This window comes from Gasterosteus aculeatus, chromosome 20, assembly GCF_964276395.1.
Source record: "Gasterosteus aculeatus chromosome 20, fGasAcu3.hap1.1, whole genome shotgun sequence".
Classification (NCBI taxonomy): Eukaryota; Metazoa; Chordata; class Actinopteri; order Perciformes; family Gasterosteidae; genus Gasterosteus; species Gasterosteus aculeatus.
The window spans coordinates 6,709,537-6,726,759 of record NC_135707.1 but is presented as its reverse complement, the minus strand read 5'-3'; the positions used below and the strand labels follow the sequence as shown (position 1 = coordinate 6,726,759).

General features: G+C 43.9%; 2 protein-coding genes across 8 annotated transcripts; both read right to left on the bottom strand.

Moving 5' to 3' along the window:
* Positions 1 to 482: 482 nt before the first annotated feature.
* pip5k1ab (phosphatidylinositol-4-phosphate 5-kinase, type I, alpha, b) lies at positions 483 to 10,769 on the bottom strand. Of its 4 annotated transcripts, none has more exons than XM_078094785.1 (17): positions 10,640 to 10,724; positions 8,932 to 8,970; positions 7,708 to 7,742; positions 7,360 to 7,452; positions 7,058 to 7,188; positions 6,846 to 6,963; positions 6,129 to 6,281; positions 5,690 to 5,989; positions 5,068 to 5,303; positions 4,884 to 4,967; positions 4,705 to 4,753; positions 4,278 to 4,362; positions 3,979 to 4,149; positions 3,733 to 3,865; positions 3,590 to 3,643; positions 3,407 to 3,506; positions 483 to 3,307 (listed from the first exon to the last, which is right to left on the bottom strand). In XM_078094785.1, exons 1-17 carry the CDS (start codon positions 10,683 to 10,685, stop codon positions 3,305 to 3,307), a joined length of 1,830 nt encoding a protein of 609 aa, XP_077950911.1. In that variant the 5' UTR covers positions 10,686 to 10,724; the 3' UTR covers positions 483 to 3,304. The 4 variants fall into 4 exon arrangements, with proteins under 4 accessions (XP_077950911.1, XP_077950913.1, XP_077950912.1 ...); XM_078094787.1 differs by lacking the exon at positions 10,640 to 10,724 and adding an exon at positions 9,247 to 9,343; XM_078094786.1 differs by lacking the exon at positions 8,932 to 8,970 and having other exon boundaries at positions 10,640 to 10,769.
* Positions 10,770 to 11,083: 314 nt separating this feature from the next.
* ecm1b (extracellular matrix protein 1b) lies at positions 11,084 to 16,006 on the bottom strand. 4 transcript variants are annotated; one of them, XR_013453658.1, is made up of 10 exons: positions 15,544 to 15,992; positions 14,968 to 15,018; positions 14,568 to 14,630; positions 14,417 to 14,479; positions 13,964 to 14,244; positions 13,306 to 13,511; positions 12,436 to 12,727; positions 12,158 to 12,350; positions 11,917 to 12,004; positions 11,084 to 11,799 (listed from the first exon to the last, which is right to left on the bottom strand). XR_013453658.1 is itself a non-coding variant. In XM_040165661.2 (10 exons), exons 1-10 carry the CDS (start codon positions 15,614 to 15,616, stop codon positions 11,614 to 11,616), a joined length of 1,503 nt encoding a protein of 500 aa, XP_040021595.2. In that variant the 5' UTR covers positions 15,617 to 16,006; the 3' UTR covers positions 11,084 to 11,613. The 4 variants fall into 4 exon arrangements, 2 of the variants coding, with proteins under 2 accessions (XP_040021595.2, XP_040021596.2); XM_040165661.2 differs by having other exon boundaries at positions 12,151 to 12,350; positions 15,544 to 16,006; XR_013453659.1 differs by lacking the exon at positions 14,968 to 15,018 and having other exon boundaries at positions 15,544 to 15,855.
* Between the last annotated feature and the right edge of the window lie 1,217 nt (positions 16,007 to 17,223).

Here is a 17,223-nt window from a genome sequence, read left to right as displayed (position 1 = left end):
GAGATGACTGTCCTCAATGAGATTAATCCAGAGGAAGTCATCAGAAAGGTTGATCGGAAAGGGGAAGCACTCGACCGCAGGGCGACCACGAAAAGAGTCATCCAATCTGGGCCAATTACCGGAACACCCACCAAAAACCGGGGCCCAAGAGCGCCACTCCTTTGGGTTTGAATGGGAATCATTCATTCATCTGTATGATTACTCAAGCCCACGTTTAGAGTAGGTCTACATTTTGATATCAAAAGCTATGTGGATGACGTACACTTAGCAACAGCGCAGCGAATGAACAAAGGTTTTGGTGGACGAGGAGCCTGAACTTATCGAACACAGCGCAATAAATGGAATCACTCATTAGCTAAACTCATTATACTGTATAGAGAAAACTAAAATATACTTTTATGATGATTTTTGTAAGCATGCACTGATATGCAACTATGCCTGCTGTTTGGGTTTTGTGACTAAAACATTGACAAATAGACTGATTTAGAAAATATGTTTAATCCTTCAAAACCAAACATGAAAACATCACCACCACATAACTGAAACATGGCAGGAGACAGGCAGCACGTATTGCATGAGAAGGCATTTCCGTGACTCCTATGTACATATACACATTTTATACACAGTAGAAATATAGCGATTGAAGCATTATAAGACAACGGGCAATGTCGTCGTAAGCGCTCAGAAACATTCACGTAAAAAAAGTTTGGGAGATTAAGAGCCCAGAATCGTTGTGGCGCAAATATATTCATCATATAACATTCTGAACCTTAAAATATAAAAAAGTAAAATAGTCAATAGTCTGCCATCACAGGAAATACACACTATAAAGTTTCAGACATCCTTCAGTCAGCTTACAGTAATCGTACAATCTACAAAGGTAACGAATCAAACTGTCATCATTCCACCCCGCAGCCACCACATTAATAAATATACTTCTTAGAAATGAAATGTGGCGACGCTTGTGTTTTGTTTGCGTACGTGTACATTGCATTACATTATAGTGTCCACACTGACTGCACCGCCCGTTAAGCACCGTAGGAGGTTTCTATTTCAGCCATGGTGAGGTACAGAACTGCACCACAACTGGTCTGCATCAGTCCGTTACACACCACAGCACCCATCAAAATAAACTACACCACCCATCTAAAGAAATTAAAACAGAAAAAAGTGAGATGTCACATAACATGATCTTAAAATTAGCTGGAGTTGTTTTTCTTTGGTGGCTGTCGACCAACTAATTAAAACTTGAAATTGAGCTGTTTGAAAGCAAAGACGTTACACTTCAGCATAGTATGAGAAACAATACATTTCAAGTACTTTGTCCCAATCACACAAAGGGCTACTAGTAGGAAGTGAACAAAAGGAATGTGGGGTTGAATCTTGAAATGTCTCGGGCCAAAAGGAAACGGATTCTTGATAAAGAAACAATACGTTGTTGTCAGATACGAGCAATTGTTTTGCAAAAATAACTTCCAGTTCAAGAATCAATCCAAAAAGAGGTCAAACCAGTGTGATTGCCGCATAGTCAGTCAGTCAATGCGGGGGTCGAGTGTCTGATTTCATTTTCACGCCAACTGCACAGGATCTGGAAACATTGTAGACGCTTTTCTTTGGTGCCTCGACTTGCTTATGATACAAAAGACTCCGTCCTAAATCCTCAGCTGAACACGAGCTGCTTTCTTTTCTTCTATATTCAAACCTCACATTTCCCCCTCTCCCTCTCTGCTGCATAGACCAGATGTGCCTACAAAACATAAATAGTAATACCTTGAATGAGATGATGTCCAGATCTTAAGTGTTGCTACAGTCACATTGTAGTGATTCAAATTTCTGCATCAGAAATATGTGGTGGGGTTAAAAGTGCTCTGCAGCCTTGTGCCTTGAGAAAACACATCATCAAAAACAAAAAACAAAGCACGGTTGTTATGAAGAGCAGAGGAAAAGCGGAGATCGACCACATTAAAAAAATACAAATAGTTATACACATAGCTATTAATCTTGGTCCAAAAGTGGATGTGGGCGGAAGTCACTTCTGTAACCAGCAGAAATGAATATGAAAGGGATCGACATCCTGACTGTCCCACGTGGGGGGAGGAGACAGGATTAGCTGAGCTGATGCATTCACATATTCAAACCAGGCGGTATTAGTGTTTTGCACTCAAATCGGAAAACTATTTTAAGCACTGACTGTTGGTCCAGACACACAAAAAGCAGTTTGACAACTTCTGCTGTAGTAATAAGGCAGGTTTCTCGGTTTAACCACAGCACTAACCACCAGAAACTGACCTTACAGTCACTTCACATCACACATTAGGAAAGCGAAAAACATGTAAATAAAAATAAAAAAGGCACAGACATGACAGACAAATGACCTGGACATTATTCATTTTCTACGAGTTGATGTCACGACGCCCATCAGCAGCATCTCCTGGGCAGCGATGCAGCGCTTCTCCGTATACATATACAGCATACTTGGTCACATAAGAGAGGGAGATTTTCAGGGTTGTACAAATGTGGTCTGTTAAGTTAAGACACATTTTATATATGAAAACATTGTGACGAACATTCAGCAGTGGAAAGATCCCCGTTGGATCTTTTGCCAGCAGAATAACTTAAAACCAAATGACCTCATCCGCGGGGTTGAATCCGTTCCTCCACCGTTCTCAAACAAATACTGTACATCCGTTAAAAAGAAATGCATATGCGACTGCAGGGTCCACAGCTGCCGGGCTCGACTCAAACCAGGACTGCTGGTAGCTCAGCGCGCCCCTGCACGTGGGGGTCCGAGGGGGGAATGGAAGTGTGGTAGCGGATCACAAAAACGTGAACCCACTCAAGGCTCCGCATGAACACACAGTCCAGGCGATGTCCTCTATGTGCTCTTAAAGTGTTCCCACTGAAATGCTGTCTGTGTCGTCCATCGGACACAATGTCTCTATGGGTAAGGGCTTTTAACTATATACAACTAATTATTGTTTCTTTTTGTCAGGTAACATTTTTTGAGATGAGCGGGAGATCCAGGGCCATTGGCCTTTTTTCGCCCATGTGTGTATGAGGACAGTGGGGCTTGACAGGGGGTGTTGATGGCTGGGAAAACAAAAGCCTTCCACATAGCCTCTTCTCCTTGATCTTCCCCATAACTATTTCCTTCATTCGTCAATCCCTGCATATACTGTTTGGGTGAGAAAACAGCAGCGGCGCAACGGAGGGTCCATGTTGGATGGGTGACTTTTGCTTTCTTCATCTTCATCCGACCTCGTCCAGAGACACCTCTTCTTCAAACATCCGTTGAGTTTTCTTTTTACTGTGAAGATAAAATACGTAAGAAATGTAAAACTGATTCTGTTCCTGGTTTTAAATAATATGCATTATCGGAATCTAGTGTGTCAGCGATTAGACTCACAAAAGAAATGTTGGTTTCGGGGATGATGTCCGAGAGTGAAATTACGTCTTCGTTCCCAGCGAGGTTGCCTGAACTATCAACCTCAGCTTCTGCATCCAAACTGGAACAGAGAAAAGGGAATTGATGCAAAACTAACATAAGCACTTTATTTTTCACAAGATGTGGCGGCATTGCTTTCTGTACCTGTGACGGTCGAGGTCTGTGTTTGCCGATTTGTGCACCTCTACCCCTACAGACCTACGGGGGGAAAAGGTCGGAGCAAAGACAATCAACATCAACACAGCGCGAAAGTAAAGTGGAGGAGCAAAGCCATGGCGCTGCTTTACCGTATGGGAGGAGAGGTGGCGCCGACCCCGGTGCTGCCCAGTGACGAGGTGGACAGGTTGGCCTCGTAGTCAGAAGGGTTTTCTCCAACCGGCGGGGTCCTTGGAACGAGATCCGGTCTGCCCAACTGCACACCTGAGGAGGGAGCAGCATTAAGGAAGCGAATGTGAACACCAGCAGCTACGACGTCCGCAGTAGAGCTGCTGAATGTGTTCTTGTCACGTTGCCCGTGACGCCGCTGTTCTCACCACTGTCTGCTTCTGAATCGGTGCTTTTAAAGTGGCTGTGGTGGACTTGTCTCCCGTCTGCAGCTGACTGTCCTGTTGATTGGGAGAGCGCGGTGGGGGCTCCCAGGGTGGGGGCCCTCCTGAGACCTCCCTGACCTCCGCCACGACTCTTCTTAGATGGAGATAGTTTCACTGCACGGGGTGGAGAACATGAAGGTGGCAATGATCGATACAGGCAAAGTTCTCACACGTGGGATTTCTATGCTGTTAATACTCCATCCAACTGCATTTAAAAATAAAAATAAGACATGCACACGTACGTGGAATTCTTTTGAACACAGTATTGCACATGAATTGCTGAAAACGATCTGCATAGAAGCCGGGTCTGTGAACTGAAACCGTGTCCTAAAGTGGGAAAAGAGGAACATAGACACGGGATACTCAAATTAAAACGCAGCAGCAATATCTGTATTTCTGAGTTTGTTTATTAACAATTCCGGATAGGTTGGTCTATTCCATTTAGTTGTTCAAAGCAATAGTTTGTCCTACAGGGACCTACAGGGAAATTGTCTCATTTCTTGACTCATCTTACCTGTCAAACAATTGATGATTAGGCACTCCAGTTCTGTATTGTTTATTGAAATTACAGATACAAAATATATAGATGTATAGTACTCTACGTCATGCTGTTTCTCTGTTCAACAACACTTTGTTTAGATTGGTCGAGCATTAAGTGTAGCCGCTTACCCCGTCGTGGACCAAGGCCTTCCAGGAGTGCTCCAACTTCTTAATAAACCTATATAATAAGACACGATGAAACAAAGTAGTGGAAGTTACAGAAACAGGGGTGATGTGTGTGGGAAGCCTGTATTGGCAACAAAGAACAAATGTTAAAACATGGAAGCGATTGGGCTGCTCTGACAAACCTGTAAGACTGGAGGATGTCAATGATGCCGATGTAAATCAGCAGCCTCTCCCCTTTAGCATTGCGCGATGGAATACCCCCCATGCTGAAAGGATGGGAACACAGCGGATCATTTATCCGTCAAGTCACGCTCGTAAACCACAAGACAAACACCAGTAACCATTCAGCTGAGCGTTAAGACTCACTGGTCCTCTGAATCCAAAGCTCCCTTCCCTCGAGCCTCCCCCTGAATGGACTCCATGGCTGTACAGTATAGACTTTTCTGCACTTGTGGCCTTCGCTGATCTGGGGTCACCGCTCCCTCCGAACCCCCGCTGTCTCCGGAGTTTCCCCTGCTACGTTCACGCGCTCGGCTGGCCTGGTCCATGTTGTGGATTCCCATCAGCAGACTGTAATCCATGATCTTGAAACTCTGCAACAGCTACAGAACGCATAGAAACACAATAAATGGAGTTGAGGTGACCATGGGCATTCACACAAGCAGTTAAATTTACGAACCACAGCAGCAGCGAGTTGGGTTGAAAAAGGGCTCTGCAGGTACAATAATAGAGAAACTGCAGCAAAACCTCATTCAAAACTGGGCTGCCACATCATTCATTAATGGCTTATTTTGCATGTTGATGGGCAGTAAATAGGTGCATTTACCCTATTATACATTTTCTGTATTTTTTCATGATAATGTGGTGGGGTACAATTTAAGCTTATTTAGGAATTTACACTTGTGCATCTTATAACAATGTGCACAAACGTATCCTGTGACCCCGTGCGGGCCGGGAGGCTGGAATGAAAATGCCGTAAATGACTCACCAAGCAGTCCCTCTGAATGGTCTTGCACAGGGCGTTGTAGTTGTCTGCTTCCAGCAGCAGACCGTCAGGCAAGTCCTCGATAAAGTCCAGGTCCTTGTGAATGGGAACGGCCTTTTCTCTCTCTTTAGGGGAAGCTCGTCTCTTATAGGTGGAGCCCTTGAGGTCGTATTTGAGGTGCATGGGGATGATCCGAGGCAGAAGATTGTTCATCACTACAATGCGGATGTTCTTGCCCCCCGCCTGAACGCAATACAGCCCGTAGAACTTGGGCAGCAGGGTGCGCTTGTTTTGGTTTATGTTCTGGAAGGGATGAGAAATGTGGGAACAGATATTGGACACACTTTCATTTCAAATAAATGATTAGTACTCTTATAGTGACTAGAGTTAATGCAATAACATTCACTCATATTGAACATGCATACTAATCACACAGGCTCACCATGAAGTATCCAGGCAGGAGTTTCTGGAGGAACTCCGCCTCTTTGTGTTGAACAGTCTTGATGATGAACTCATCATCGCTGGAGACGTAGAAGAGGGACCCGCTGGCTCCAGGATTGGACAACTCGATCAGTGAGTCGTTGCACAGAGAATACTGTAAGAAGAAGCGGAGTCCGCGTTAGTATCCGGTTGAAACACAGCAAATATGTTGGTATATCCGGAGCTCTAATTTCACTAAGCCAGTGGATATTAAATGAGGGTTGAGTTTCCTTTCTAAATGGCTTTTAGTGGTCCTGCCTATAGGCCACTTCTTATGAACAACGACAGACATCTGACAGCGGCTTGTGATTGCTTCATTTACTTTGTTGGCATAATTAGTCTCCAGAAAAAGCCGTCATGAGGTCGCCCTCATATAATTGTAGGGGAAACACTGTACACATTGAAGTACGGTTATCACGACTAAATTACAACCTTGTCCGTTGAGTTACAGTGTGCTGTATTGGTATTAGAAATGAACCTCACGTCAAAAGAATACTACTACTCGTGCTATCACGATGGTCTCTAAAGGGAAAGATCCACACGCCTAATTGCAGGTATTATTCGATGGCAAAACCGGGAGCTCACAATTTAGGTGACATCCTCAGAAAGGGACAAAAGAAAGATTGGAACCGTGATTAATGAAAACTAAAAAGTAAATCTGGCCGTGTGAGTTACTGACCAGGTAGTCGTCTGGACGGATCCCGAAGAGTTCTCTGAAGTAACGAAAGGCAATAGGAGCGTAGGTCTTAAAACGAAAGTCACTGTAGTGGTGAGCCGGAGTGAGGTTACTGCCTTCACTGAAAACACATTAGAGAGAGAATTTATTAGACTACATGAAATCAAAAAACAGAAAACCAGAACGTTTTTAAAACAACAGCTTTAGTTATTCACCTGGGGAAGAAGATGCTTTCGACCACCACAAAGTCCTGCATGAGAACATCCCTCTCCGCCTTTTGGCTTAAGCTGCCAACTGTGTGAGTGATGCCCAGCTGGATGGCACCTTTAAGGGCCGATGACGTGGTCTAGAGGGGTCAGACGGGAAAAAGGCAGTAAGCGCTGCAACAAACACTATTCTATCCCCTCTCTAGCTGTTTCCTTCACTATCGGTGGGTCACCGAGTGATGTAATCCCCACACTCATTTTAGACCATTAACACCCGACACTGGTGTCATCAACCCCCACCCCGTTCTAACCTTTTTATAGGTTGTTTCTCCTGTGGTGGTCTCGACCCCCCGGTGTCCAATGGTCTTCTTCATACTCTGGGTTGTGCCTGAAGAGCCGGGCATCTGAGGAGAGGAAGAAGAAGTAAATATGGTGCGTGTTTGTGAACACAGAAGACAGAGATAGACTTTACGGAACAACTGAAACACATTTACAGTAAATAGGTGGGTCAGCTTGATGACAGACTGTGGAGTCAGATGGTCTGGCTCGGTCTATGTGTGAATAACACATTTATGTCTACTATACTTAAACAAGTTCCAAAGACATTAACTTTTATTTTTCATTGTTGTCCCTCTCCCCAACATTTCTGACATCCTTACCTCTGAAGGGCCCATTTTTCGAATGCCACTGGTCCCTTAAGAGATAGAAACAGGTTTAGGATTTGCAATGCGTGAAATACAGTGAATCTTCAGAACACAAATGGAAAAAAACAAACACAAAAGCCTTACAGAACTGCTCAAGCTCTCAAACGGACTCAACCTCACAAAACCCAACCAGGCCTAATTGTCAACCCATGCAGTCAGTTTGCATTGACTAACTATGAACATGGAAACATTTGTTAAAGACTGTCTGCTGGTTAATTAGCCAGGGCTATTTGCAGGACTGACTGATGCTGGCCTCAATACACCAGCTGTGTGTGAACTGGAGCTACTTCTCCCCGGAGCCGGCTGCTCCAGATTCACCTGGTCCCCGAAGAGGAGCGTCTTCAGGCACAACCTCCCTCCACAAAGCTACAGTGTAACGCTCCTTTTTGCAAGACAACATATGCTCCAATCAGAAAACTTAACTGACCGGTGTAACAGTAGAGTCTCGTAGGTGAGGTAAACAAATTAAAGATGCCATAACCAAGTAAAGACTTCTGCTGTGTGTGTGTGTGTGTGTGTGTGTGTGTGTGTGTGTGTGTGTGTGTGTGTGTGGAATGCAATGGTTTGATAACCTAAGATAAGTGAAATAGTAATGCGTGACCCAGACATTCGGTTCTGTCCTCCTGGGGTTAAGCACCGTAACACCCACATCGCACAGTAGTTTTGTAAAAAAATGAAGAAAAAAAGAAAAAAAGAAAAAAAAGGCACACAGTTGAAAAACCCCCAAAACAACCTCGACAGGATTTCCCTTACATAAACTTGTTGTTTAAACTCGCCCACTCAGCAGGCACCTCTAGTCTGTAACCAATGGCAACATGTACTTCAATGCTGCAGTACCAGAGGTCAATATACACATGAAGGATGTTGCGGGAGGATGTACCTTCAGTAACAATCCTGTGTGTGGAAACCAAGCGTCGCCCGGTTAATTAGTTCCAGAATATGCACAAAGATGGTCACTTCAGCCCAAGAAAGGTGGTAGTGTTGATAATGAGGCAGCCTCTCTGAATGCCATGCATTTCTTCTCTGTTAACGGGGACACGCGGCAATCCTCTGGGAAACAATGACCATCATTCCTCCCACATTCTCCACTCTGTCGTTATGTAGAACAACACACTATATCATCACTACTCATGCAGTTTATGCTCACTTACAAAGACACACACACACCCATGCGAGTACCTCGCTGAAATTTTCTCCTCCAGAACTGAGTCCTAATATCTGTGCAGAAGGAAATGTTCAGCCCAAACGAACTGCTGTGCTCAATAAGCAACACTGACCACATTTGCTGACCGGGTACGCGTAAGAGAACATGTCGTTCCTGTAGAGCTGAAGGGATCCATCAACTCAAAGAGAATCATTCGAAAACAATTCTTTGGCCTCTGAGGAATTTCTAATTGGCTCTAATTTTTTTGCCATTTCAAAAGGAAAAAAAAAAACGCTAATTGATGGATAAAGGGAATGACAAAGAGAATGATCATAAACCGCATTACTCACTTCATCATATTGAAGAAAACATCTCAAGAGCCAAAGTGGAAACAGAAAATGAACATAAACGGCAGCAGCTTCTGGCAAGAAATAACCCAACCCAACCAAATTTCTTAAGAATGACTTTAGCTGGTCGGTGACGAGCCTTACAACAGGCAAGCCATCTGTTCCTCTCTGTATACCAAACAACTCCCTGCCAACCACATCCGTTTGCAGCCTGCAGCCTACACAAGGCAATAATATGGGACACGCGCACCCTCCTAACATCACTTTACCAAGACTCCATAAATGTACTGGTTCTCGCCCCGATGAGCAGACAAGGCTAACACAGGAGAAGACATTATGTTACCGTCACTCAGCTGTCTGTGTATTTGACGGATGTCAGCCACGTGAGGGCCGCTATGCGAAGTCCCTATTTTTAATTCACTGATTCAGACTGGGCGGTTACAGCAACACCTCTCCTCACAAGGAAGCCAATAGCTGGCACACAACTTAATGGATTAGCGGGATGCAATCTCTCTCATTATCTGTCCTGTCTGGAATGGAAGACAAATCTGAAAGCACTTGAGCAGCCCGTGTGTGTGTGTGTGTGTGTGTGTGTGTGTGTGAGAGAGAAACTGAGAAGGGTCAGTTCATGGGCGACTCCCCACACACACATCATCTGAAAATAGATCCCAGACAAACAGAGATGTCGGTTTAAGCCTATTTATTATCTGGATAAGGATGACAAGCCCGTGCGATTGGTTTAAAGAATGTAGGAAATCCACCTAAATGTCTTAATAGTAATGAAACACTTCGACCGCGACAGCTTGGAAAGTAAACGAACTGACGCAGTGCTGGTGTAAAAAAAAAAAAAGGTACGAAATGGAAAATTGGATTTATTTTGCCAGCTTCACCTCAAACCTGAACCTTTAACGCTGGAAAGGGGTTTAACGGGGTTACGCTAGTTTTCCCCGAGACTCGTTTCAAACCGCAGCCACTTGCAGCGTTGGTTTGTGAAACAATGGACAGGTAACGGTAATTAGTTGTATCCTCATCCCCCTGCGTCTAGCTAACTCATTAGCATACAAACAACAACGGAATTGCTGGCTCGCCCGACGTGGTCCGGGAATATCTGCTTTTAAAACACGTTATTCATCCCAATATACAATTTGATGTAAATACTAAAGCTGCATGTGACGATACCGACGCCGACCACCAACAATGTAGCTAAACAAGCTAACCGTCGCTTTATTCATTTGTTAGGCTGAAAGCCTCGATGCTAATTGGCTAACTGGCTAACGGGGACGTGAGAATGTGCTGACAGCGAGTCGGGACGAGATCGTCGCTAACAAACGTCACATCGTTTTGTTCGTACGTTCGCTTCAAGGCAATAGAGGAGGAAGATATATCGACTAGATACCTGTCGGGGCTGTTGATCCACAGTCTGCTGTCCCAGCAGTCGCCATTACGATTTGACTGTTCTCATCACGGACTCGCCGCAGAGTTGCGTTCTGGTGCTTGTGTGTTGCAGCAGCGCCACAGCGCCCCCGGTGGACTAAAGGGGAAACTGCGTCGGTTTCAGTTTAACTGGAATTTCTTTTTTACACTATATTTAAATGTACATTAAACATAAAATATCTGGAATATATAATGTATGCTTCATTTCACCAAATAAGGTAATTTAAAATGTGTTTATTCTGTGTTAAGCTTCAGTTAAATATTATGTACAGCATTTGTCTTTGTATTTCTAGTCATTCTTTGCATTCCATTGTCCTATGATGGATTGAAGGAGTGTCCACTGTATCCTGTTCACGTGAAAGATCAAAACATATGATTTATACCTTTCATCTAATGTCACTAGGCAGACGTTAAAAACTGTTTATTGTGGAGTTGCAATCTCACAAAGACAATGAAGGTTATGAGTGCCATCTCAAACAAAATGTACATATAACTGAAAAAAATAATGATTGGGTTTGAATGATTATTTTTGGAAATCTATTCAAGTGATATTTTGACCTCTGGCCACCTGAAAGAGAACCAGTCAGTCCACATTTTGTCCCCTTACATGTGTCAGCTCATTGTAGCCTACCAGGCACACCTGTGCTGGTGAAACCAACAACATAAGCGTGCTTGTAAGAAGACAGGAAACAACACAGCAGCTACATTTAAGAATGCTTTTTATCAGAACTGTTGTAGATATGACTAAAGTTACACAGACAAATGCCTGTTTTACAAAGTAAGCATTTAAAAATATCTGTTTTCATTATAAGTATTCTTGTGATAACAATGCTTTTAATGTGATTCCAGATAATAGAAAGCAAATAACATGGCAGTTAGAAGCAAGGTCAACTATGCTGCTAGCTGGCCGGTGCCAGTAGGGTCAGCGGCAAAGGTTCAAAAACGTTTAAGAGGGCATCTCTTCCTTTTCTTTTGGCGTGAGACATTAGTCGCTTTGGAGATGGCATCCATGAGAATTTTGGAGAAACATTGTACCGACTCCGGTGAAGAGGTGCTGCAACAGCGACGGACAGCTTGGTGAGAGGTCCTCCTAGATGAACACATCTCTGATACCTTCGCAAGCTGATTTCATAAGGAAAGAACGAGATGACAAACAAATGAGTAATGGCGTTAGACAAAAACTTCTCACACCAAACTTTGTCTTCGGATTTGTCCACTTGAATTGTTGCGCAGTCTCACCTTCTGCTGAATGCAAGCAGACTTGTTTTCTTCAGACAGGTGGCAGCATTGGTTCACAAAGCTCGTAAGAGGAAACCCAGCAGGGAGCCTGAAGCAAAACAACATTGTTTCTAATGATCTAACTTTGTGCACAGATTGTGACCATGTGTTAAAATCCACAACGATTTGGATAACACAGACAACACTGGGGATGAGTGCTGTCTGCACATTTAATTAGTAGATATTACGTCTTACTTCTTACTGAGTATCTTAGGAATGTCACAGATCTTGTGAAGGGAGAGCTCTTCAGGGGCAGAGGTCATGTTGTAATGTCGGTCGGGAGAAACCTCTTGGAAACAGTTGTACCGATCATCTGACACGTCGCTCAAACAACAGCGAAAATCCACACGTCCACCGTCCTTGTCCACACAGTACTTGTCGAGCTCCTCGCGCCACTGAAACGCAAAAGGACAAACATGGGAAAAGCCACATAAACGACTTAATCGGGTTAAATGCGTAAGTCTGTAGGTTTTCCCTTACCTTCTGATCAGCGCAGTCAAGCGCAGCCTGCTTCCTTTTGCAGCAATGTTTGAATCCCGTTTCAATTCGATTAATGGTCTTTGCCTGACGAGCCAGATGTTCGTGTCTAGCACCCATCGGGCAATTGGTCTTATATAGGGGGCGCCGTTTGTGGTTGCGACACAGCGCTTCAATTGTGTCAGAGGTGGGTCGTCCGGGAGGAAAGCTCATGTCAACCTTCTGGGGAGCTGCAGATGCTTTCATCTCCGTCGCTCTAGTCTGTCCTTGGACACTCTGCAGAGTCATCTCTGTCCTGTAAAACATGAGGCATTCGGTCAAAGGGATAAAGTTGGGCTTACATTTGTCTCAGGTTGCATTTGAAGAACCTCAAGCCCTGTGTACGAAAGAATGCTGCCCTATATTCATCTACAAAAAGGACCACTCCACTGACGCAGCTTGCTCACGCAAAAAAAATTCCCAGGTCAAAAAAGAAAGGTCAGTCAAATCCTTCCTCCCTAAATCATTACATTGGTTTTGAGTTGTGTTGTCGGATTTCATTATTTAATTGGCAATTGTAGAAAACACAATACTTTCTGATTTCCCCGCAATTTCAGTCCTGTTCCAAACTGAAGAAGTGACTGTTAACTGTAACTGGTAATGAAAGCTGGGCAGAGCAGGTATTAGCAAATGTTAGTCAGAGAAGGGTGTAATGTGCATTTATACAGATTAACATTTACAGATCCAGGACACTAGTCGTGATGAAGAAAAATGTCACCAAGTGCAATAGTGTGGCCCGTTGACACGTTTAATGGACAAAAAAAAAGTGTGTCAGAATGAATAGTATAGACTAGACTAGGGCTCATCCGACACACCTCCATGCATATAGACTACCTCAGGCACGTGCTAGGGTCAAAGGGGAAGACGCCTGTAGAGGGGAGCGGTGGAACCGGTAGCTCCTCCGTTGCCTCGTAGTTTGGGTTCGGAGCGTCATTTTGGAAACAAGCCAGCTCGTCGTTGCCGCTCAGTTTGCAGCAATGATAGAGACGGTCCTTTATCGACGACGCTTCCTCACAGAAGGATTGGATGTACAGCTCCCACTGAAGATGGCACACAGCAACCACACGGACACAGATGTGCTTTAAATCATTAGGAGGTTCGTATGAAAGTCTGCATGTTGATTGTTGAGCCCGGGCTGCTCTGACATGTCACGCCGGGCCGCATACAAAGAGACAAAGGCCTTGAACTTTGTTCCAAACGGGCAAGTACCATCACATCAGCGATGTGAAGAATGTTTCACGCCCTCTTTATGTTTGAGGTAATATAAAACAAGCAAAACACACACATGCATATATATAGTTTGACTTAGCGTATATGACACAAGTCTTGCAACTCTACAGAATGGGGAAGTTAAAATAGTTTAAATATTACCTCATAGCTGTTGTATTATTGTAATGTATTGTTTCAGCAAAGATTGAGCAAGAATTCCCATAATGTCACATCATCATTTTAGATGGAAAAGGGATGAATTGGCCAAAGGAAGGAAACTCACCGCCTGAGTGGCGCAACACAGCGTCACTTCCGTCCCCCACGTCTGGTTTCCTTGGCAACATGTGCTGAACCAGGACTCGGCTTTATTCACAGCACTGGCTTTCCGCTTCTGCTGGCCAAAGCCGGAGGCAGGAAAGTAAGATTCCGGGTAGCTGGGACGGCGGTCTCCGTTGACACAGATGGCTCGGAGATTGTCGGAGGTTGGGCGCCCGAGTGGGAACTGAACTTCGTAGTCCAGAATGGGAGGACCACCAAAAGAACGGGGCCCAAACCTTAGACGACCTGAGGCGTAAAAAACCCCCAAAAAACCCAGGAACCTGACTGTTATTACATACTATACTTTTAAAATAGCTGTAAAGATAAAAAGTTCTCGACAACTCAAAGAAGGACAAAAACAGATACGAACTTCTTCCAGGTTTCAAGACACCCGGTAAATGGATGAATGGATGCTTACCTTTGTCGTTTATGCGTTCAAAACGTTCTGGTGGGGACACCACCGGGGAATCGTCTGGGAACCCTGTGAAACGAAAAAAACTATGTGACAAATGTGTAATGTGGACCTGCGGCCACGTCGCTTGGAACATGAGAATAGGTATGAACAGTACCGTTTGGGAAGAGCTCTGCAAAAGTTATTTCTCTCTGCAACATGGGATGTTGTTGTTCCATCTCTGAAAGACACATGGATTTTTATGACAATTATTATTATAGTCTACAGTCACCACAGATGGAATTACTTCTAGTCATGCATACCACAATCGTATCTTAACCTTTAGGGAACATGTAGTGATTTAGTAAGTCACTCAAGAGCCACAGAATACATCACGCAGACTTTCCAAAAAAGTGAAGTAGTCCTTGTGACAATAAAACTGAACTTCATGCCTAAAATTAGAAGGATTTTCCTTAAACTTCTAAAACTGTTAAGAGATGGTTTAAATGTCCCTCAGAACATCTCAGGTTCTAGTTGCTCCTTACAGAGATAATGCACTAGCACGGCAATACGCGCACCTTGCATGATTTTGTCGAAGGTGACCTCACGCTGCTCCAAGTTGTGCTCATCTGGAAAATTGTACACACACAAAAAGAGAAGGAAAGAGAAGGGCAGAAGTCTTTTAACCCACTTTTCATACGGAGTATTCCTTCACTTAAGTAATGTGTATTAATACACTCGGTTACAACTCAATTTAAAATTGTGTAAAATGTGTAATTATTATCAGATGTGCTCACAGTATTACCAATATATGACTTACACTATATTACTTTTAACGACTTTAATGAGGATCATTTTTTTATTGTCCATTAGCGTTAGTGTAAAGCATATGTAACTAACGAATGAGACAAGTTGCCTTTGAAATGCACTGAAGTAGAAATACCATCAAATAGAAATATTTCAGCCAAGTGTCGTTGCACCTCGGCAGCGAGGCAGTAAGCGCAAACTCCTTTAAACTCAATGCCGGCGGGGCCGAATACACGCGCTTCGTCTCGGGTCGAACAAAAATGGAGCCATGCGGCTCATCAGCACGAGCCCACTTCCCACATGCACCAAAAACAACACAACGAAGGGATCACAACAACAGCACAAACCCCGTTCGGAGGCCGAACTCAGCAACGCCAAGACCACCGCGGTGCAGCAGAACAGAGCCGCGGACGAGCCCATCGCGGAGCCGCTGGTGTCCGTCCCGCGGACGCTGCTTACCGGACCGGCGCACTGAACGGAGGCCGCCCGGGGGAACGCGCTCGGCGGGGAGGCGCGCAGACGGGTCCCGGTACAACTGGGTCCGACGGAGGCTGCTGTTGCTGTCGCGTCCGTGTGCGTTTGCGTGTGTGTGTGCGTGTGTGTGAGAGAGATACACGGGTTTTATGGTTGTTGTGGGGTTTGCAGGCGGGATGAGGCGGAGTGAGGGAAAAGAGGGAGGGAGTTCTTTCTCACGGGCGACCTGTTGGGATCCGACGCGCTGGAGAAAATGACGGGAAATTATGAAATCGCTGCTGTTTGGAACATAAGGGAACAGGAGTCTCACTTCAATCTGCTTAGTTCAGCTGTTGGCTGTCAAGCAATTATCTTGTCACCCGTTACTCTTCTATTAAGCCCAATTATTGTCAAGTAAGTAATTATTGGACTAGTTGTAGAATGTAGTGAGTTATTATTATTAGTAGTAGCAGTAGTGATAGTTTAAATATTTCTTGGGGCTGACAATAGATTTTTTTTAAACTAACGAATTAATCGCACATTTTGAAATTCATTCATCTCGATTAATGAATGTTGTTGTTGTTGTTGTTGTTACAATGTTTTTTCTAATGAATGTTTGTTTTTCTTCTAAAGACTAAATCTTAAAAATGATGAGTAATCACTTTAGCGTATTTTAGACACTGTTGTTAATGATATTTTAAACACAAAACTACACACACATTTGATCACCTTGGAGGTGGAACATGTAATTCCTCTGCACAGTTCTCCGCTGTATGTTGCGCCCCTGTTTTGTTTTAGTTCAAATGCAAAACGCTTCTTCCATCTTGATGTAACTGCCGATGTTAAAATATTTTGTTGCATTAATCGCGGGCCACATTAATCGCATGGATTAATGCGTTTATTTTGACAGCCCTATAGTTTACAGGCTGATACGCCCTGCCAAGCATAAGTCAACATAAGACAGGATTCAACGTTGGCCTCATTGCAACACAGCAGTCTGTTACGTTGGACCTCCTTTCCTGGTAAATGCTCATGTCTTTCAATAACCACTTATTCAAAAATTGGAGTATTCCCATCTGAGCAAGCTTTGATTTTTTTTAGTACCAAGACTTAAAACTGGATTTGCAAAATCAGAACAGTGCTCTCTTAAACACATGAAACGAACTATAGGTTTTATTATGACACTATAAAATATACCAGCAACAAGATAATTCTGATATGTCATTTCAATCTGAATTTTGTCTCACACTGTGTTTGTGAGTTACTGTTGGCTCAGATATCAAAGTCCTTAAATTCCTGTTGTTGTCCCACACACTGAGTTTGAGTTTGGGTCACCGGGACCTTGTAGATTCCAGTCTAAAAGACTGACAGTAACCTCGTCCTTATCTCTCCCACCATGTCCTCGTTGAAAAAAGAGAGAACAGAGAAGTCCTCCCTGTTCAGTTTAGGACTGTAATTTAGCTTGTTTCTGCAGTTTTCTTTTATAAGACTCTGTTTAAACTGGAGAGATTATCATGCCTTTGCTGATCTCCCCACAGCTGTTTCATTTCCTGCCATAAACAGTTGATATTACG